The sequence below is a fragment of the Diplotaxodon limnothrissa genome, linkage group LG14, assembly GCF_057381915.1.
Source record: "Diplotaxodon limnothrissa isolate DT_005_m linkage group LG14, D_limnothrissa_male_GT1.1, whole genome shotgun sequence".
In the NCBI taxonomy this organism is placed as follows: domain Eukaryota; kingdom Metazoa; phylum Chordata; class Actinopteri; order Cichliformes; family Cichlidae; genus Diplotaxodon; species Diplotaxodon limnothrissa.
In genome coordinates, this window is record NC_140609.1 from 33,021,793 (window position 1) to 33,043,665 (window position 21,873).

At 40.6% G+C, this 21,873-nt stretch overlaps 1 protein-coding gene across 3 annotated transcripts in view; it reads left to right on the top strand.

Annotated features, from left to right (window-relative positions):
• The window catches only part of nbeab (neurobeachin b), a 206,989-nt gene that overhangs the window by 81,291 nt on the left and 103,825 nt on the right, over positions 1 to 21,873 (top strand). For 2 of the 3 annotated variants that reach the window (XM_085371742.1, XM_085371744.1), the window contains exons 15-32: positions 618 to 680; positions 1,062 to 1,159; positions 1,586 to 1,678; positions 4,126 to 4,234; positions 4,336 to 4,417; positions 4,523 to 4,646; positions 5,249 to 5,441; positions 5,571 to 6,560; positions 7,495 to 7,712; positions 7,961 to 8,114; positions 8,913 to 9,093; positions 10,059 to 10,177; positions 10,778 to 10,885; positions 11,159 to 11,327; positions 12,968 to 13,400; positions 17,332 to 17,489; positions 19,353 to 19,476; positions 21,121 to 21,248. In XM_085371742.1, coding sequence (XP_085227868.1) covers positions 618 to 680; positions 1,062 to 1,159; positions 1,586 to 1,678; positions 4,126 to 4,234; positions 4,336 to 4,417; positions 4,523 to 4,646; positions 5,249 to 5,441; positions 5,571 to 6,560; positions 7,495 to 7,712; positions 7,961 to 8,114; positions 8,913 to 9,093; positions 10,059 to 10,177; positions 10,778 to 10,885; positions 11,159 to 11,327; positions 12,968 to 13,400; positions 17,332 to 17,489; positions 19,353 to 19,476; positions 21,121 to 21,248 — 3,544 coding nt within the window. Of the gene's footprint in view, positions 1 to 617; positions 681 to 1,061; positions 1,160 to 1,585; positions 1,679 to 4,125; positions 4,235 to 4,335; positions 4,418 to 4,522; positions 4,647 to 5,248; positions 5,442 to 5,570; positions 6,561 to 7,494; positions 7,713 to 7,960; positions 8,115 to 8,469; positions 8,479 to 8,912; positions 9,094 to 10,058; positions 10,178 to 10,777; positions 10,886 to 11,158; positions 11,328 to 12,967; positions 13,401 to 17,331; positions 17,490 to 19,352; positions 19,477 to 21,120; positions 21,249 to 21,873 lie in introns of all 3 variants that reach the window. The other variant, XM_085371743.1, reaches the window with a different exon arrangement.

Consider the following 21,873-nt stretch of genomic DNA (forward strand, 5'->3'; position numbering starts at 1 on the left):
TATTCTACCTGTCTTTGTGCCTCATAGCTCCTCACACGGCTGCACTGAGAAAATATGGAGATCGCTCCTCTGTTATCCTATAATGTTATCCTGGCCTGCTCCTTAATAAATTCAGGAAACTAGCTGGGCATGAAAAGTTTAATGGATTCAGTAAAAAAAAAAGAAGAAGAAGACAGTTTTAATAATTATTTCATCATTGCGTGAAGATATATTTGTGAGTTTCAATTTTACAAATTGCTGTTTGTGTTTGCTTCAGCTAGTTTTTCTTTATTGCACACAGGTAAGTTGACATGTTGCTGCTTACATCCTATGATATTATGTTTCTGCAGTTAATTATCGTGCTCGCATCCAGGGGCAGGGAAGAAGACATATCAAATTTTAACACAGAGTAGAAATCAAGTTTGGAGTTATCTGTCTGTTCAATACGGTTTTGTTGCAGAAACGAGGTGCATCGATCGTAAACCCGTTCAGAGTACAACAATGAAAATTGACACTGAGGATGCCAAAACTCTTGTGTTTCACCTCAAGCAATTTCAAACGAATCGATGGAAAATCATAAAAGCTCTGAAGCCTTTTTTCAGCCTCTCTAATATTTAATTTTCTTTGCGCTCTTTCAGGACCGAGGTGTGAAGGAGGATGAGCTACAGAGCATCCTCAACTACTTGTTAACAATGCATGAGGTACCTCTGAGACTCTCGGCTCCTAGTAAATTAACTCAGTGTGTTATTGTATCGCTTTGCTGCTCTAAGCTTCGAGGTCACAGTGCATTTTCATAATTGCTCATCTAGAAGCGGTTTGTTTTTATTTTAACACTTTAACTGCCAAATTAGTTTATATCTAACTGACGTTGCAATTTCTGATGTGCAAAAACTGGTCCCTGCTCTCGTACTGATTTTTTTTAATCTTGTATCAGAGCCTCAGTTGTATTCTGTGATTGCAGTTTGTTTAAATTCTGCCTTTACTGCACTTTTATTAGTCTTAATAAGGAATCTTTTTGTTTAGAAGAAAAGCTGTGCTCTCTGCTTTTCTAAAACTTTCTTTCTCCACTGGATTGACTGCAGGACGAGAATCTGCATGATGTGCTGCAGCTAGTGGTGGCCCTCATGTCTGAGCATCCAGCCTCTATGATCCCTGCTTTTGACCAGAGAAATGGAATACGGTAAGCCCCTCAGGGAAAGACTCTTTGCTGTTCAGGCACAAAATGAAGAGGTGATTTCACAAAATAAACCTAAGCACCTAACGCTTGTGCTGATGCTGTGTGCCCGTGTGGTGCATGAATAATTCATATGTTCAACGAGGGAAAAAATATGCATAGGAAAGTAACAATATTACCATATTGATTTCACTGTATGTGATGATCAAACTTGCCCGATGTGATCCTATAAAATATAAATGCACACAGTGTAGCATTACAAGTGAGTTCTAAGGAAATTGCTTGTGTTTTCTATAGCAGATTTTGATGCTAATGTAAATTCATTCTGAGAGGAAGTTGTTGTCAGCTAACTGCTGCAAAGCCTTTTTATCATCAGGGCTATACTCTGTCAAGACCATGTACTGTCGTTTTCACTGCTTGTTTATATTGCAGGGTAATCTACAAGCTCATGGCCTCCAAGAGTGAAAGCATTCGCGTGCAGTCCCTCAAAGTCCTTGGGTACTTCCTTAAGCATTTGGGCCATAAGTGAGTTAACATAACTTTGTAATTCCACACGCTTATGCATTTTATAGTGACTAATCTAAAGCTTAATGAAACTCAATATGTAATGTTGTAATATCTAATATGCAATTTAAAAATTTCCTGAGACTTCTTACTTGATTTAAATTCAATCCAATCCCCTTTAGGATGAACTTTCTGTGCACCTCTGGACTGCTTACATAACTATTATTGTCACATGCTGTTGATTTAACTTCTTTGTTAAACTGGCCCATTGCTCATATCAGGGGACAAAATCCCCTCTGTGCCAAAGCCTCCATGTGTCACATTATGTAAGGAGCATATCTTTGAGCATACTCATCATCTGAGGTTGTGCATTGAATTCAGCCCACTTCCACCCCCCAGATTGAGGCTACAGTACCAACCCAAAGTTCCACTCTACCAGTCTAATGTGTTTAAAGGCGAGGTGTGCTTTCATGCCATCGTGCAGTGCAGGAGCACACAGCAGTTTTTTTTTTTTTTTTTTTATGCATCAGCACAATTTTCACTCTACTTACCAGATTTGCCTCCCTGTGTACTTCAAAACCAAAAACACAATAAAGTTAAAGAGGTGCTGTTTTTACACAGTGGAGGATTTCCACTATGCAAAGCAATTGCCCAAGCAAAGGTGTCCAGAATGATCTAAAAATAGCAGGAGTGCTGGGAGCATGGCAGGTGGTGGATATCTTGGCTTTTTTTTCGGTTAGAGTCCTGGAACTTTTTTAATCATGCCTCATATAAAATGGTTTTAGTTTTGTTCATGCCCATGTCCAATTCAAGATTTCATAGGCTGGTGAGATAGAAAAAGAAAAATTCTAAATTAGGTTTTGGAGAAAGAGGAAGTATCATCTGTTTCTGCTACAGGGAAGAGCCAAAAACTCTTGACTTGATGCCAGCTTTGCAAATGTGGGTGCACTTCCTTGTTGAACACCTGAATTCTTGGCAATTTGCCCGTAAACCATTAATTCACTTGAGAAGGGTAGAAGAAGCCCAAGTTACCGTCTCACAGTGTAAAATAAATAATAAAATACTGACTAGGATGTCAGCATATTATCAGTATTCTGCACATTAGAGGGGAAAGAGAGTGCCTACGGGTAGAAAGCTTATGGTTTAAAATGCAGGTTGCAGGGGAAGATATGCGGGTGGTGAGTTAACAATAGCGGTGCATCAGGTAGTGTTACTGGTGCCTGCTGAATAGAAAGAAATGGCAAGCATAAGCCTCAGGCGCAATTGAAAAGCCTAAATCCTCACGTTGCCCTTTAATAGCTTTCGCACAAGGTAATGCACAGTGGCAGTTCCCTATAAGCGCTAGTGCAGCTCATAATGAATTAAAAGGATTTTCTTGAGGTTATGAGTCTTTAATAATAATTTGATTTGTTATGTATATTCATTAGCACGGTGATGGTAGATATTGCTATTCTGTCTGGGTCGATGGGTCAACCCGATAAACAAATTAATTTGTATTTTGGGCCCAGGCAGTAGAAGAAAACTGGAAAAAAGAGCATGAGAGAAAGCAAATATAAGATATTTGCAAATTTTTCAAGTGCAAGTTTCACTCAAATCCCAGTTTTTGGTAATAACTTCAACTGCTCACACCGTAATCATAAAATTAAACATTTAAAAATCCTTGTGAATATGAAATGGGAGGTTTATAGCTTCAGATCTTAATGTGCTTACAGCTGTACAATTTCCTTATCTTTCTAATAGCAGGGTATTTAATCTTTTTTCACTGAATAGCTCACATCCAATTCCCATATTTTAAACAGTGTGCCTTCTTTATAATATTGTCTCAACTGTTAATTTAAAGTGTATTCAGGGAAAAAATAGAGTGTCATTGTCTGGATTTACATTCATGAAAGCATTGACAACAAAGCTTGTTCTTCTGCTTTATGGTGATGGTAACTGACTGTAAAGCTCAGCATGCTATGCATCATCACTCTGCCCTTTTCTCCTAAATTTCCATATTTATACAGTTGAGAGAAATGCTGCTCTTTCCCAGAGTGTCCAATTTGCCAGCCTCTATAAAATACAGATTTTGAAATTTATTAGGAAATTTCCAACTTGTCTTTAGTCAGAGTAAAGCAGCTTTAGGTTTGCATTATGACAGCAGTCCTTATACTTTTTGCCCATGCAGTTTGTCACTGTTGAACCAATTCACCTGTGGTATGCCTCTGTTGCATCTTGGAGCCTTTCCTAGTGACAGGATAACTTCGTTATCTTACACACCTCCAACAAAATTCCCCCAATTTATGACAGCAGGCAGTTCCTGACACTTGTCTCCAGAGCCTGGCTCCCTGTGGGTGAGAACTGGGAAGCAAGCTGACGGCACTCACTGATCCTTTCAGTGGCTTAGGGAGCTCTAAACAAGCCACTTTCCCATTATGCCGGTGTGTGTGTGTTTGTGTGTGTGTGTGTGTGATTGTGTTTATCTACAGGAGGAAGGTGGAGATCATGCATACACACAGCCTGTTTACTCTCCTGGGAGAGAGGCTCATGCTACACACAAACACTGTGACTGTGACGACCTACAACACTCTTTACGAGGTAACAAAACATTTTCCACTCCAATGTGCTAGCATTACTCCAACATTGGTCTTTATGTACAGTATGTGTGACTGACGTCTTTTCATCGCCCTCTGCGCCAGATTCTGACGGAGCAGGTGTGCACGCAGGTAGTTCACAAACCCCATCCTGAGCCTGACTCCACTGTCAAGATTCAGAACCCAAGTGAGCCTGTTCTCTGTCACAGTCTTTTGCTTTCCAATGTACATGATTATCTAGCAGCATAGATAATACCTGCACCTTTTTGTGTTTGGATGGATGTGATATCAGTGATTCTCAAGGTAGTGGCAACTTTATTGAAGAGCTCTGCCCCCAGCACAGAGCTGATGGAGGTTCGCCGCCTCTTCCTTTCGGATATGATCAAACTGTTCAGCAACAGCCGAGAGAACAGACGGTGAGCAGAATCTAGCCACCTTCGCCCTCCCACGCCATTAATTATCCTGCTGGTTAATGTATCAGCCTATTAAACATTACCATCTTTAATTAATGCTAAATTATCTTTGGACATGCATGTGTTCTCCAGCAGATGTTTCTATGACAGTTTTTGGCACTTGCTCATTTCTTCTTTCTCGCTTTTTCACTCAAATTTGTCCTTCTCATATCCGTATGCACACTATCTTAGTGCACATAGCAATTAGATTCCCGACCCTAGGAAACCTCTGGCCTAAATCAAGAACACTAATTAGCCTAAATTAAAAGGTCAAAATGCTGTGGCGTGTCAATCTGTTGATGTAAAATAAAGAAAAAAGTTCATGTTTTTTGTACTCTGCTCATTTTTTAATATTGGCAATAAAATAATAAAATCATTATAGAAATGGTCAAATAAACATGATGTGCTCTTTTGGTAGAAACAAGGATGTAGGAAAGAAGCAGAATATTAATTGGTTTAAATTATTTTATATCACCAGTCCTAATTAGAAATGTAAAACTAAAGGTAAGAGGATTAAATACTTGCCCTACGCAGATTGTATTAGCTGACTGATGTGCCTTTTGCAGGTGTTTGCTTCAGTGTTCCGTTTGGCAGGACTGGATGTTTTCTCTTGGCTACATTAACCCTAAAAGTACTGAAGAGCAGAAAATCACGGAGATGGTGTACAACATCTTTCGCATTCTGCTCTACCATGCAATCAAGTACGAGTGGGGAGGATGGCGCGTGTGGGTGGACACACTCTCCATAGCCCACTCAAAGGTGAGTGCTGTGTTGTACAGCAAAGAAGAAACACTGCAATTCATTCAGTCTTGTCTCCGCTGTCAGTTCACAGCTGGCTGTATCATAAATGTGTAGCTGATATTGTTTGTAAAACTGACCTTTTTATAGGTGACATATGAAGCACATAAAGAGTACTTGGCTAAGATGTATGAAGAGTACCAACGTCAGGAAGAGGAGAATATTAAGAAGGGGAAGAAGGGTTTGGTCAGCACCATCTCTGGTCTGTCTGCTCAAGCCTCTGGCATCAAGGGTGTGATTGAGATCAGAGAAATAGATGATAACTCCCAGACACCTGAGAGTGAGACAGAGTATGAGAGTTCAGACTCGCGCAATCTGCTGGCTGAAAGTAAAGGGTCTGAAGAGGGTTTCAAAGGAACAGAGGGTTTGGTAGATGGAGTCCGGGTCGAAGTTCATGATCTCCTGGTGGACATCAAGGCTGAAAAGGTGGAGGCTACGGAGGTTAAGCTGGATGATCTGGACCTATCCTCTGAACCTTTGGGAGTATCTGAAAATGGAGCATTGGTGGAGGTGGATTCCCTGTTGGATAATGTTTATTGTGCTGCTGTGGACAAGCTAAACACCAATGTTAACAGTGTGCTGTTGGCAAAAGGCAGCATGGATGACCAAAATGCAGCCCCTCTCATTACCCTAGATGAGGACAGCATCCCTCACAGCAACAGCTTCCTGTTTGGAAAGGTGGCAGGCAGCATTGAGGACAAGCTACTGCATGAACTCAATCCAAATGAGCCTTTGGTGCTACCCAGCCCAGAGCCACCAGTCCACAACAGTGCCAATACTGAACTGAGCCTTTTAGTCCACATGACACGCAGCTCTTTACCCAGTATCCTGGAGAAGGATGAATTTGAACTACAAACAGCCCTGGAGGGTATCAGCTCTGTTCCCGGTGCTGAAACTGACACCTCTTCTAAAGACCTAGAGGTCACCGAGGGGACAGCGGCAGCTGAATCTGAAGGGGACCTCGTGTCTAATAAGACCAGCAGCGGTGTAGATGCAACAACCAACACTTCTGACACAGAAAAATCAGATGATGGCAAAGACAAGGACACGAAGAAGATTCAGACTACAGCCACCACCCAGGTTAGTGTGAAATTAAATCATGTAGTTCCCTCAAGCAAAATAAGTTTTCTCCAATATTTCGAGATTTAAAAAAAAAAAGTTTAAATAGAGGAAATGGTAAAAGTTCACTGACATGACCACCAATTTGAAAGCTTTTATCCAGGAGGGAATTATAACTGATAAATGAAATAATCTTGAATTTTAAAAAAGGTAGTGACAGAGTTGGAAAAAGAGAGGAAAGTAAGGAGTGAGGCTGAGGTCACTGTAGGGAAGTGTTAGCCCTTTTGAACAGCTCTATATTAACAGGCCCACAGAGATCATTCTTTTCCCCAACTGCATTTCTAATGGATACAGGAAGGCCTGGTGCACACAGGCGTCATCCCTCTGAGACTCAGGAAACTGGGCTGGTGGAATAGTTGGCTGAGCCAACATGAGGGTAGAAATAGACAAAGCATTATTCTGCAGCAATCGCCTGGGATTTATTCATTGCTCCCCTTATGAGCTGTGCTCCTTCTCAGAGGTCAGGATCTTTTGCTTGGATTGGGTCACTGTGATGGAGGGCTTGTGGGGAGCAGAGTTTATTTTTAAATCTTTTTTTGCTGTTGCGTAATTGCTCATGTTGAATTTATCACCATTGCTTTTTAAACAGGGCTTTTGCAGCACCTTGCTGACTCATTCATCTTAAAGCGGTTTCGTGGTTCCACTGGGCTTGTTGTTGTTTTTGGGGGAGTTTTCTGTACCCGCAGGTGTTAAGAGGTTATTTGAGGACTCGGTATAACCTGGCAATTTATCATTTGCAACTAATAGTATGACAGTAGGGTTATATCTGATTTTGGGCGAGCTATTGATCAGATAAGTACACTTAGATAATGTGTTTCAGTATCTCATGAATCTCACTGACTGTATATGTAATTCCAGATTAATTTGTTTAAGTAATTAACTGGTCTTCAATCAGAGTCTGCATGGCCGCCTGATCACCCAAATGGAAAGGGACATACATGTGGATCTTGGCTTCAGGGGGACGCCCATGACAGAGGAACAACGACGTCAGTTCAGCCCTGGCCCACGCACTACAATGTTCCGCATCCCAGAGTTCAAATGGTCAGCCATGCACCAGAGACTGCTCACTGACCTGCTGTTTGCACTGGAGAGTGACGTCCATGTCTGGAGGAGGTGTGTGAAATGATTTATGTGCGCTTGAGAGCCAGTGAGAGGGAGGGTGAGCATGGTGCACCTAGTGATACTTACCCTTACTACCCCTGTACCAGAACTAACACAAAGTTTGATTACTATTTTAGAGATATTAGATTCTTATTCATCTGATATTTTTGTTTCTTTGCTTACAGTGCAGTAAATTGTCCTGTGTTTCATAGAAGCGAGTAACACATGCTCGCGTTTTTTTCCCCTACCTCTCTTTGCAGTCACTCCACTAAATCGGTCATGGACTTTGTTAATAGTAATGAGAACATCATTTTTGTCCACAACACCATCCATCTCATCTCGCAAATGGTTGACAACATCATTATCGCCTGTGGAGGGATTTTGCCCCTTCTCTCAGCAGCCACGTCTCCTTCAGTAAGTAAACTGACTTTAGTGAAGGGGAATAATGACATCTAGTGGTAGTTTATTAAAACTGCTCCGTCTATGCTCTAACGATACAGTTTGTACCTGTGGGGGCTAAAAAAAAATACTTGTTTGTGTTTATTGATTGGGGCTTTGTTTGTTCAGCTTCATCCTGCTATAATTAATGCTTGAGACATTATTTTGGCACAGTTTCTTATGCTTGTAATTAATTTCCCTGTGTGCCTTTCTTGTTTACTTTGATCTTTCTAGTACAATTATAAGATTTAATTTGCAGTCTTGAATTGAAATTGATTTTGATTTTATTTTTTTCCCCTCTCTTTCTTTTTTTCCATTTGTGCCTGTGTAGAGTACCAAGGTTAGTACTTCTATCGCTATTTTATTTGCTCTCTGTGAATTTTGCACTATAGTTATAAAAGAATCTGTTGATTCATACTAAATAGATCTGAATACATATGTACTGCCCACATGGTGTGTGTGTGTGTGTGTGTGTGTGTGTGTGTGTGTGTGTGATTTACTTAAACTCAGATCCAATACTCCTCCAGTTTTTGCTTGTAATTCTAGCTCTACTTTCTTAGACACCCTATTTAGACCACTTATGAAATATGGTGTTTCCTACTTTCTGGCCTAAATTTCTCTGTGGAAAATTCAGCCACATTCTATACTGTATTAATAGATGTGACATGCCTACCTTTTCACATTTTTTGCACGTTTCCTTTAAATAATCACATTTTAACCACAGCTGGCAGTGAGAATGTGCATACATCAAGTCTCCCTTGTTGCTTCTTCAAGACTGATTTAGAGAACATCGAGGCAACACAGGGCATGTCCTCAGAGACCGCCATCACTTTCCTGTCCCGTCTCATGGTCATGGTGGATGTCTTGGTGTTCTCAAGCTCCCTCAACTTCAGTGAGATCGAGGCTGAAAAGAACATGTCCTCAGGTGGCCTGATGCGTCAGTGCCTCAGACTTGGTAAGATGGTGATCACATGTTTGTGGCCAGAGATGTGAATGAGTAAAAGTCAATGCAGTGAGGTAGCAATTAAATTAACATATCTTTATGTAGTGATTGTATACTGAAAGGTGAATGAGGTGGAAAATACCATGACGGTAGTCTCTTCACATATTCTGATAAATCCTCTAATCCATGACAATCATAAAAAGGTCATTAATTTAGGAATGGTTTGCTAATTGTATACTAGATTGGAGAATGTTCAGGCTTTTGCTGCAGTTTCTATCGGTGAAAAATGAGTCAATTTTTTGGGATTCAGAGCCAGCAGAGAGATTCATTTGCAGTTTGATCAGGTTCTCTTTGCAAATGCTAGCCTTTGTGTCTGTCATTAGTGTCTCATAGGACCCTGTGAGGTGCTCTCTGCCCATGTGCCTGTTTGCATGTGACATTTCATATAATAGAGATCAGATGAATTATATTTAAATAAAAAGGCAATAACAGCCTAAATTCAGAGTTACTAAAATGTGGACAGCTGTAAGATTCATAGTTCAGATGTTTTGGATGAAGTATTTGAAACACAAAGTCAGTCAAAATGTGTCTGTACCTGTTTGTTCCTGTGGGTTTGTGTGTTGGCGAGCCTGTGTTTGCTTGATTGCTGACTCATAAGTTGTGCTCTGGGGGATAGAAAATAGCCTTCAGACTACACAGTGTCCTTGGTGCAAACATACAATTTGTCATCACAGGCTTCAGTGTGAAATCGGTCTGCCTGCTGATTTTACTCCTGCTATCTTTCCTGACAGCCTGGAACAAATAGTCATCAGAGATAACTGATTCGTTTCAAAGAGTTTGTGCCTTTTATTAACATTTAATTTCCACTTAACTCTGAAATTAGCCTATTTATCTACTGTGTGTGTGTGTGTGTGTGTGTGTGTGTGTGTGTGTGTGTGTGTGTGTGTGTGTGTGTGTGTGTGTTGGTTTGTGCGCAGTGTGTTGTGTGGCCGTTAGAAATTGTCTGGAGTGCAGGCAGAGACACAGGGAAAGGGGAAATACGTCTTCCATTCTCAACAACAAGACTCAGGAAATCCTGCATAACGCTACCAGCAAGGTAGGATGTGATGCCACATATGACCTGTCTCAAGTGTCCAAAATATTGCAGCAGCTAGTCTCCTGACTTAGCTGCTAGGAATTAAAGTTCCCTGTTCTGTTTGATGCTCCTTGTTTACAAATCCAAATGAATTATATAAAAGCTAAATTGCCATTAAAGTTGAATAAATGTTTTTTGTAGGGAGGGTAAGCAAGAGTTTGATGCTGTACTGCTGATCTTTGATTCACTAAAATAAAATACAGATCAAAATGTCTTTGTTCATTATTGATAAAAAAAAATTGCAGCCCGTGGGGTGTGAACTGTTTTCCAGCTTTTGAAGTGATTCATGGCAAAAAAGCATGAGAACCACCAGTGAGAGAAAACTTTGACCAGTGCTCATAATGTGACATGCGTAGAGGGACAAACAGTTCTTTGTATCATCTGAACATCCAGTGATGCTAAATCTGACTTTGAACCCACCATATCAGCAGATTTTTTTAAGCTCTATGATCGTTATCTTTTTTCTAATCCCTAAAATAATCTGAAAGGAAAAAACACACATAAAGGTGAGCTTTGATGAAACGGAGTAGCATGTCACGTCCTGTCGTCTCTCTGCTTTAGACAGCCATAGAGACTCTCCCTAGTAACCTGTCTCCCATCAAGGACCCCGATCGCCTTCTGCAGGATGTGGATATCAATCGACTCCGTGCTGTGGTGTTTCGTGACGTGGTGAGTCCAGACATGTGTTTGTCACAAAGGTGAGGTAGTGAGTGTGAAAAGAGGATTTCACCCTGCAGGTTAGCAGGGATGGAATCCACAATATACAATCAACATGCATACAAAGCAAATGTAGAAATATGTTGAGAATATTTACCTTACTCGCTGTGACTTTCATGCTTTGTATGTAAGATACTGTGAGAAGTGTTTAAAACAGCAGCAGTGGATTGTGTCAAAATGCATATTCTGAATACAAAGTGGCATTTTTGTGATACTTCTTTACAGGATGACAGTAAGCAAGCCCAGTTCCTGGCTTTAGCTGTGGTATACTTCATCTCTGTCCTCATGGTTTCCAAATACCGTGACATCCTTGAGCCCCAACGTGAGACCGTCAGAATAAGCAGCCAGTCAGGCCGCAGCATGCGTCAGGAGATCAACTCACCAACCAGCACAGGTGTGGACAGCTATGCCAGGCCTTTCCCTGATTAAACTTGTTTTTCTGCTCAGCTAATCTCAGTTTGAAGTGACTGTCTGATATACACAAATGTTAAGTGTCCTTGGTCCTTCTAGTGCCAGTCTATGAGCGCTCCTCCAATAAAATAACAGGGATATCCTGCTGCACTCCACTAACTCACCTATGATTTATTCATGAGCTCTGCTAATTGCACCGCAGCAAATTAAATGTGGAAGCAAGAACACTGGTGCTGGAGATGGTGGTTATGAACTTGAATAGGTATCAACGTTCTGTTTGAAATGAAAGGAAGTACATGCCTCAAGTCATAAATCATACATTAAGTCACATGAAAGGAGATCAGTGGCTGGCTACAAAGGCTGAGCACAATGTCTGCTGCAGTGCCAACTTACTATTATGAAATGCACAAGTGAGCACACTTCATCAACTTTAATTCACACAAAAGGTGAAGAGAATAAAAGAAACGGGAAGAGGAGAGAGGCCAAAGGAAACATGTAAGTTTAACACACAGAATAAAGAAAGTGAAGATGAGCAGCAAGAAGTTAAAAGATGAGAAAACGGCCGCATGCTGGCCAACTACTGTGGGTTTTTGGGGCACTGGAGCCAGGCTTGCTATTTTCAGCCCCATCTGTCAGTCCCCATTAGGCAAGCAATCCACCAGAGGAGAATGGGATCATAGAGGTTGCTGGGAGGAGAGAGGCACACTGCCGCCTTCATAAATTTCACCAGAAAATGGGGGAATTTTCCAGACGGCATGTGGCAGACGATTGTCTGATGGACCAGGAAGCCAGTAGACTTGCTAGCTAAATCAAGCCCTGTTGACCTCGTTAGGGGGCATGTGATGAATATTAATAAGGCCACCCTTGCATCTAGGTTGCCACTGGGTCAGGATGAGCCAGTGAGAGTGAGAGAGGCACCTCTGCATTTTCAGGAAAAATGAAAAAAGACTTGATCCATACATAGACCCTAATTTTAATGACTAAGTTCCCCATGTATGTAGAGATGCACAGTGCAGTGTTTGTTTGTTTTTTAAATTCGCAGAATACTAGCTCAAACTATTAAATAGACATGACTTTAGGCTGAAGAAAGCTGAAGAAAAGGATTCATGCTTATTACCATGGAGGGGGAAAAACATTATCTCACCAGAGAATCAGAACTTGTGGGTAAGAAACTGTCCTGGCATGTGGCTCGTTCTACACATGCTAAATTTACTATTTGGGGACGATTGCAAACCAAACCACGGAATTTATTTGTCCTCACAAATACTGGTATCATATTTACTTAACTTCTTAAAAACCATTAAAAAATACCAATTTCTTCTATGCCAAGAAATTCTATTTGAATTTTATTTTGACACTTGTCAGACTACTGACTGTGTTTTTAAAATGCGTGATATATGGTGCCCTATTTAGTGTAGAGATTGACACAGTTTGAATAATTAACTTGTTTATCCAGTAAACATTACATACCACACATTAGACCGTACTTATTTCTGACTCAGTCAGTCATAAATGAAAAATAATTATGACTAGACTTATCATTTATAATGAATGTACTATATTTATGTTGGTAACGCTAGTCTCAGCCTTTTTAACTTTCAGTTTTCTGTGTATATTTTACAGAAACAGCTCCAACTTTTGAATGCAGTAAAGACCATCTTGTACCATCAGAAGATTTCCACACGGAACGCTTTCTTCCCCACACAGACTCTGGGATCGGGGAGGAGCAGGTAGCCAGCGTCCTTAATGGGTCTGACGTGGACCACAGCGTTGGAGGGACAAGTGTCGTGAATGACCTCATATCTACACTCTCTTCAGAGGTGAACAAGTCCCAGGAGAGCTTGTCTGAATCCTCTAGTGTGGAGGTGCTGAAACCGACCTCCTCTGTCACCAGCATCAGTCAGCCCAGCAAGGGCATCAATGTTAAAGAGATTTTGAAGAGTCTGGTAGCAGCTCCAATGGAGGGCATGGAGGCTGGGGTGGAACCTTTATCTTATCCAGACCCTGCTGCCAAGGCCCAGGCCATGCTGCCCATGCAGTTTCACTCCTTTGACAGGTGAGGAAGTGAATCATTTCTATGATGGTGCTTCAGTTTTTCTCTGCCAGCTAAACAGCGCCAAGATATTATTGCAAATAATCCCTCCTTTTTCTTTTCAACACGAAAATCAGTGAACACTCTTTATTGAGTTTCAGATTTGTCAAGGTGAACATTTGTTTTGCATTTTTTAAATGAAAGTCACAGTATCATTGGTTTGTCATTACATCACTGGATGAAGCATGACATTTGAACTTTATGTCGACTGTGATGGATTACAAAAGGGTCTGATTTTCATGTTTTTAAGAAATAATAGGAAAGAAAAGATCTTTCCTAAAAAAATCTTTGAGTTGAATCATCAGCGGATTTCTGCCGATATGTTTGGGTGTGTGCAGCATCTTGAGTGGCTGCAGAACAGTGATGTAAATCCTCAGGGTTTACCTTAGTCATCCAGTTTAGCGCTAATGGTTTCTAAGTAGCTTGCAGCACTTTTTTTTCATTTCAGGCCACTTGTATTCTTTCAACAAAGCAAAGGATTCCCATGTTTAAAAAGAGTATCTGAGGCATGGTGGGTCTGCTGCAGTTTATTTAAATTCCTGGATTAGATAAAACCACATAGTAATCTTTTTGGATTTGTGTGTTTACAAACCTGCTTCTACAGGGATTTCAAGCATCAGTTCCTCCGAACTCTGTTTCCTGTGGCTGATAAAGTTTTGAAATAATCATTTTTCACAAAGTAATTTAAGTTTGTTTGGCACAAACCAAAACTAACCCTTTCCTCTGGAAACCACTTAGTTGGTCAGAGTTTTTCGCGTTCAGACCTCAGAGAGAAAGCAGAGGACCCACCGGGTCAGGAGCAACAATGGGGGCCTCCCTTCGCCTTAATGCATGCTGTTACTGAGCTGGGTTGAGGTGAGCTTGATGAATAGGGGAAAAGATGAAGGGGTATGTGGAAACTGGACAGCTTAGAGGGTGGGGGTCTCCTGGGCGTTGATGACAGATTGAACAGAAGTGGCCACGCACCACACCGCAGCCAGCCATCGTCCTCACCGCTCACATCCTTAATGGAAAGTGGCAGCCTGAAATGAGTCGTCGCGGCAAAGTGTATTATTTTTGAAATGCTTTTACACAAAGGCTCCTGACCACATTTACAACTTTGTCTCATGCTTTTCATGTCACTCCCTCTCCAGCCTCTATTTGCTGTGTCTAATTGTTTGCCACCTGCCAGCGAAATGAACTGCCAGCCGTGGACGGACCTTTCATTTGTCTGTCAGGATGAAAATAGATTGGGAGAGACAACATCAAAAAGAAGGAGGGGAAAAATGGCTGAAAGTGGAGTGCACAGGGGCAGCTGTCACAGCGGCCCCTCTGCTAGACACTTTCACAGAGGAGGGGTTTAAAGTCCTCGAAAGCTGTATTTAAATGGATGAAAATAAAATCAAATATTTACTTTTATCATCTGCTAAAAGTCTCCAGATTTCAGATATTATTGGTCCCCTCTCTACATATTTGATTGTTCATGTGAAGAAGAGCAGCGATAACTGTTTTTAAATTAAATTTGCATGTGTAATTTTACCACAGCACATTTGCGCTGCTTTATTCCTTGTATTTCTGAATAAAGTGCTATTAGATTAGATTCCTACTCTAGATCTACAAAGGAGACATTTCTGTGGTCATACTTTACATTGCAGTCATCCCTCACAGCCGCAGACCTCATTAATATTCATTTCAAGATTAATCCTTCCTTTATTCTCCGCAACTCAATTAAGACAATCCTATTAATAAAATATGCACTAGATAATCTATACATGATTCATGAGCACCCGGCTAATGAATTATTCATCGAAAGAGTTTCATGTTTTCTCAACATACTGTAGATCTAATGTAATGCCCAGGCCATGCCAAAGCATGGGCAGGCCCCTGCAGGAACGTGAGGAAGGGGTGAATGTGGCAAACAAGAGGACATTCACAAAAATCCCCTGCAATCAAAACATGAAATCTGTCAATGATATTTCACTGAGAACTATGAAGATCTGCTCAATAAATGATACTTGTCATCAGTGTTCTCCAGAGCACAGCTGTATCCCAGGAGATATTAATATTTCAGGAGGCTTTCAAGCTTTCCTGGCGCTCTCTCGTTCTCTGTGTTATTCTGTGTGTAAGTTTCAACTGCTTTTTTCTTTCACTATTATTTTTATTATTGTATGCTTGTTATGTCGTTGTCACCAGGGCTGCACCTTCTGCTTAATGCGCAATTATATCTGCTTTATGAATATTCTCTCTCCGTCAAGACAAAGTAGAGAGGTATTTTTTGGGGGGAAATTAAACATCATACTTTTTAATATTTTGAGCAGAATCAGTAAAATAAATTACCCAACAGCCTGAAACGCATCCAAGGCAAACTCTGTTTCCCAGGGCATGTTTTACATGATCTGTGACTGTAGATACAAAACAGCAACAACTGTCTGTGTTGTTTTTGTGGAGGAAGGATTCTGGGGATTTGGTTCAGATGACAACAGGCTTAGCTCGTGACAGAGCAAAGGCCTGGCCTGTGTCACAGAGAGTAACTGCAGGAGATTGGACGAGACATTATCTGGCACCTTCACAAACCCAAAGGCCAACTGCAGACCCGATAAGGACAAGCTTTCCTTCTCTTCTCTGTCAGGGAGCTCTTGCAGAGCCAAGTTCACTAGATCATCTTTAATCCTTGGCCAGTCAGATTGCATGTGAACTGAGGAGTCTGGTGGTTTAATGGTGTGCCTGTGCTTTTTCTTTTGTCATTACATAAGGTCACAAGTGTCATTTCCATCCTAAGCAACATGCTTTATTTCCTAAGTTAATAAACAATGTCCCTTTCATCATAATACCATGTTCTGTTTTGTGCAGTAGCTTATATGAAAAAGCCACCCGTAATTTTTGACTTCCGTATGTGCATATTTATTTTTGATTGTAGCTGGGGTTTTTTTTAAGTTTTTGGTTTCTTTGATTGCATTTTTATTTTCTATTGTGTTCCTGTCTATCTAGGAACACAAAGTAAAACCAGTAGTAATTGCCATAATATGCCTACACCCTTCATATAGTTTCTGACTGTGAAGCAGATTATGTTCTGTGGCTCTGGATAGAATAAACGCCAAGTAGAGAATTCCCAAATCTGCTTCTGGAAAGTCTTTTGTTCGACTTGGGGATGTTTTCAGGCCAGGCTGCACCAGGGGACCACTGGAGGCAAGAGCAGATGTAAGGGAATGTAGTAGCTCGCTGGCTGGTTCTCATGTTTATTTACTTAAGCCTCATGTGTACATGTGTGTCTAAGTTTGCCTTGCATGCATTACGTTGAAAGATGGAGTTACAGGGCAGGATGTTTACCCTTCAAATGCCCTGACTAATGTGTCCGCATGCTCGTAGTGGCAGGCCCTGCAAGGAGTAAGAGATGCAGATATTTTCCCCCTTAAAACATGAATGACTTTGGTACCAGGTTTGCTCATGCTAATTGCTTTCTGCTATCATCTGATTTAATTTATTTAAAAACACGTCATTTTTTTTATTCCTGTAAGATTTAAACTTGCGTCTTGCTTCATCCATATTTTTTTTGTAGATTGTTTTGTTCCTTTAGTTTTATATCCTTTTTTTTTAACTGTTACTGTGTTACTTTTTTTTTTTTACCTTCTGTTTATTAAAACAAATGACTCTCTCTTTTTGTTAAGCAGAATGTCATATATAAAAGGCCTAATTCTGGATCCAAACATATTTAAAATGCTGTTCAATTAAGAATATAAGTCAATTGTGTTAGCATTTTTTTTTTTATAATGTACAGTTTGAATCTCATACACCTGCAGCAATTACAACACCCTGTAGCTGTTCTGTGTTTTTTAATAACGTCATTTTGTTTTAGTTTTTAATGCATCATTTTTGGTGCATATATAAATAAGACACATTCTGTGTGTGTTTGATGTAGGAGTGTGGTGGTGCCTGTGAAGAAAACCTCCCCTGGCAGCCTAGCAGTTAACACCCTGGGAAGCAGCAGCAGCACCTCTCCAGGCTTGACAACTGGCAGCACCCCCAACATCTTTGCTGCTACCTCTGCGACCCCCAAAAGCATGATAAACACTACGGGTATGCTACAAACAAGGTTACTGGACTAAAACCACGTTGTTCAAATCCTACACTCAGTCCTAGTAGCCTTGCTAGGATTTACATAATACTGCTTCAGTATTAAGATTACAAGTTGCAATTACTTGTAATCTTACTGACCTCTCCCGATTTTCCGTTAAATGATGCTATTCTAGGAATAGAACAAAGTGTTTTTACTGTGTATGATCATGTGATCCTGGATGTCCTTGCAGGTGGTTTTTGTTATCACTAGATGGCACTCTTTACCTTTTTTGACTCCCCAAAGCAGCCCTGTGCTTCTGAGAGTGAAAATGGCTGTTTAGCCACCAGGATTTGTCTAGACACCACCCTAATTTTAATCTGCTTCAACTGTACAGAAAACAAATCTTTTTTTTTTTGTTTTGCCAAAAGTGAATTTGCATACCCTGACTTTTTATGGTGCATGGCTTCTGATCTGACTGACTAAATGGCCTCTCCCCCCTTGCTGTCACATTGCTTCTCCCGAGGCTGTGCTGCATTGAGCAGGATTCACCTCAGGGCCAGTGTACTCTGGCTTTTGAAATACCCCACTTAACACAAAGAAGCACAAAGGATTTCAAACACCTTTTAGTGTGCTGTATTATTATTATTATTATTATTATTATTAATAGTAATAGTAATAATAATAATAACAACAATAATAGTAATAATGGTAATACAAATCACTCTCCTCTCTGAGGCCTTGTGAAGGAATTTGAGAAATGTACCCAAGTGAAAGTGTGCTTTCAGCTAAATCCACAGACTCTCACCCAGACCACATGATATCATTCTCACTGGTCTGACCTCTCAAAAGGACAGTCAGAATGATTTTATATTTGCGACTATGCTGCCAAGAAGCTCTGACTCAGGTTTCACCTTTAAATTACAGTTGTCACAATATCCAAATTTCTTGGCTTGTTTAAAGCTTTTCCGATATGTTCGATATGTTGGTTGATTCTTCATCTTTGTCGTTTTACTAAACAAAACAGTTCCATGTGTCCCTGCTGGCACAAGTTTGAACCAGCTGAGTTGCACTTGGATTTAGTTAAAGTGCATAATTTGTTCTACTTGGTTGAAATTTGGGCTGAAGTCTACTGTCAGGGGCCAGATTGTGGCTGCTTTTTTATAACCTCCCATCCTTCCTTCATTTTCTTTCAGTCATTTCAATCTGTGTGCCATTAAAAACATTTACAAGCACTGGATGTAACTTTAATGGAATTTCCCTGAAGATAGACAATGGTTTTGAATAAGGCGTTGCTTCTTTCTTCAACAAATCTTGTGGTAGTATTTAAATGCTTTGAATTGACCACATTTTACTGTCTATTTTTAGTTACCTAAATATTTCTGCTTGGTACTTGACAAGGATAGTTAAAACACAATAAGACATAGCATTGCGTTTTCTTGTATCCACTTGTTCACTTAGTGGGAGGGGTCACTAAAAATCAGTGCAAAGTTGTTTGGTGGTCACCTTTATGCTGAGATGAAATTTTATATCCTGATTCAAAGTGGTATTCTTCCACTGTGACAATGCCTGCATTCAAAGGCCATTAGGGGGCCACTGAATGGTTTGATCAGTGCAGAAATTATGCAAGCCATGTGTGATGGCTTTCACACTTACCATATTTTGACCCAGTTGAACACATATGGCAGAAAGTGCACCAATGAGTTACACACCACCACCATCATCAAAAGCAAGTGCCGTAGCGTGCTTTTGCAGCACTTAGAGGCTTAACATCATAATAAGATGCCTAATGGACGTCTTTCCTCTAATTTGTCAGCCATCTGTATAAATCTGAAATTATTTTTGCCTTGCATTAATGTGATTCGCTTCTGTTATTCCTCCCGCAGGAGCCACTGACGCAGCTGCTTCTACCTCCTCTTCCTCCAGTTTTGTCAATGGAGCCACGAGTAAGAATCTGCCGGCCGTGCAGACGGTGGCCCCCATGCCTGAGGACACAGTAGAAAACATGAGGTACAACACAGTTCTTCCATTCAGCCAAACTCATTTAGTCAAACTGTGTCACTTCTGTATAAAATCTACCTGAAAGTAGATTTTTCTACATTGTGTTTTTTTCCTTAAAGTTTCCTCAAAGTGCTAAATCAAGATTTTCTATAGTTTTCTGCATTTTGTGTGTGTGTGTGTGTGTGTGTGTGTGTGTGTGTGTGTGTCGATATATATATATGTATATATAAAAACCAAAATAGTGGTTTTATGTTAACACTGTGGCAAAGTTTGTCCTAATTTATGTGCATGTGTATTACCTTGAGTACAGCTGGCTGTGACCTTGACTCATCTTCTCCCGTCGCTCTAATAGTTTGTGACAGACATCCTTAGATCTACTCTCCCACCGACTGCTGAGAGCCGAGGTCTTTCTCCAGAGTCTCGCTCTCCTCTCTTGCTCTGCCTCAGTGTTTTCTGCCACAGGAATAGAGATTCAGTTGCCATGGCAGCAGTAACCGACATCACTTAGCGTAACTGTGAAGTCAATGATGGTACTATCTCACCACAGAACCTACTGATGCCTGTGTTATATTTTAGATCACAGCCGAGCTGAATAGATTGCTTCGGTCTACTGAAATCAAACAAATAAATCTGATTATTACCATAGTTCTTTATTATAATATAATGACTTCATGATCCCAACTTTTAAGTCCCAAAGCATCATGAAGGAAGGATTGCCTGTGGTTTCTTTATTTTTTTTCTCTCTATTTCAGTGCCTTTTGTGAAGTAGACCAGAATCCACTACGTCAGAAGCTGACACCTCCTGAGCTCAAACCCTTTAGCTCCCTGACAGGATTAAAGACAGCCTCCAGAGGTGCAGGACAGTGTCTTAGGCAAGGACATCTATGCTAGCTACCTAGACTTCCTGCATCCTGCACTTTATGCTAGTGTGTCATCTCTCTGAATATGTTTTCCCAGGTTTCTTGAAGCGGGTTTCCACTACACATAAACCGTCCCTCTTCTCTTTCTGTTTTTCTGTATTCTGCAGCTTTCTGTCCATCTTAGCTGGGAAAACAAGCTTCAGCTCTCCTCGTGTTGTCCTTTTTTTTTCTGTGTGTGTGTGTACACATAGGAGATATACTGTATCTCTACTTGTACACCGTCTCAGTTTGTATGGCTGCATGACTCCAGCTCACAGTTTTTCCGAGGTTCTTAGATAATGTCAGCCAGAGGCATAGAGTGATTGTCTAAAAGATGTGGAACTTCCTCTGCAGTGAACAACTGTGATCTCAAGTGCAACTCTGGTAACATATCACAACAAAGAATGCAAACAGCTAGTGAGATGTGAGTTCACATGGCTCTTAATAACATTAAATCTTCACTCACTAACATCTCTGCTGATAGCAGCCACAATCTCATTGATATCTGGCTTAGTTTGCATCCTCTGAAATGTGCTGGTTACCTCTTGCACCCACCAGTCTGACTCTGACAGTCTGACTACACACTAAGTGCTGTTAGCTGTGCACACCGGGTGAACTGTGGGGCTCTCACTGCTCCTTTTTTTATTGCTCCTTGATAGTGTAGCAAAAAGAATGACCTCTTTCAAGTTTTCTTTTTGAAATTCAGGTGTCTAATTTCTTTTTCTGACTTCTACTTTGATGTGCTCTCTGACAGCATTACTACAAAGCTAGAAAGGGCCTTGGAGAAAGTCGCACCCCTGCTGAGAGAGATCTTTGTGGACTTTGCGCCTTTTCTGTCTCGCACCCTGCTGGGCAGCCATGGACAAGAGTTGCTCATAGAAGGTACAGATGTTGTATGGCGCGTTTTATTCTTAGTGCGCTGTTAACATTTTTGTCCCAGTCACCCCACCGGCTGCCAAACTTTGGATGCTGTAGACATTGACAGGAGAGTTGCGATATTGCACACAAGCTGGGGGTCTGATTAAATTTGTTTTCCCTTTCATTCATCTTGTGGCATGTGTGTTTGTTTTCTTCATGATTCTTTTCTCAAATTCTTTCCACATATTGTTCCTAGATGTTTTTGTAACCATCAGCATTTCACTGTCAAACCAATCTCATTTTGAACTAAATGTTGGTAGCCTTTGCCACCTCATTGCATTATTTTTAGTGCCAAAATAAGATGAAATTTCCAACTCACTCTTTCCAACTCACATTGTACTAGAAGGGATTTTGAAATCTTTTTTTTTTTTTAATTTCAGGGTAAGCTTTAACCTTTTTGTGCACAGTAAAATCTATATGCACGCACATTTTTATTACAATGAAGTATAAGTGCTTAAATGTTTCTGTATTACCGTAGTCATTTTTGTTGCTATTAAAATGTACTCTTGAATGTTTGACCTAGACGTGCCTCTGTGCAGCCACGAGGTTTAATGGCATTAATTATTTTATTTTAAAACGGTATTACAGC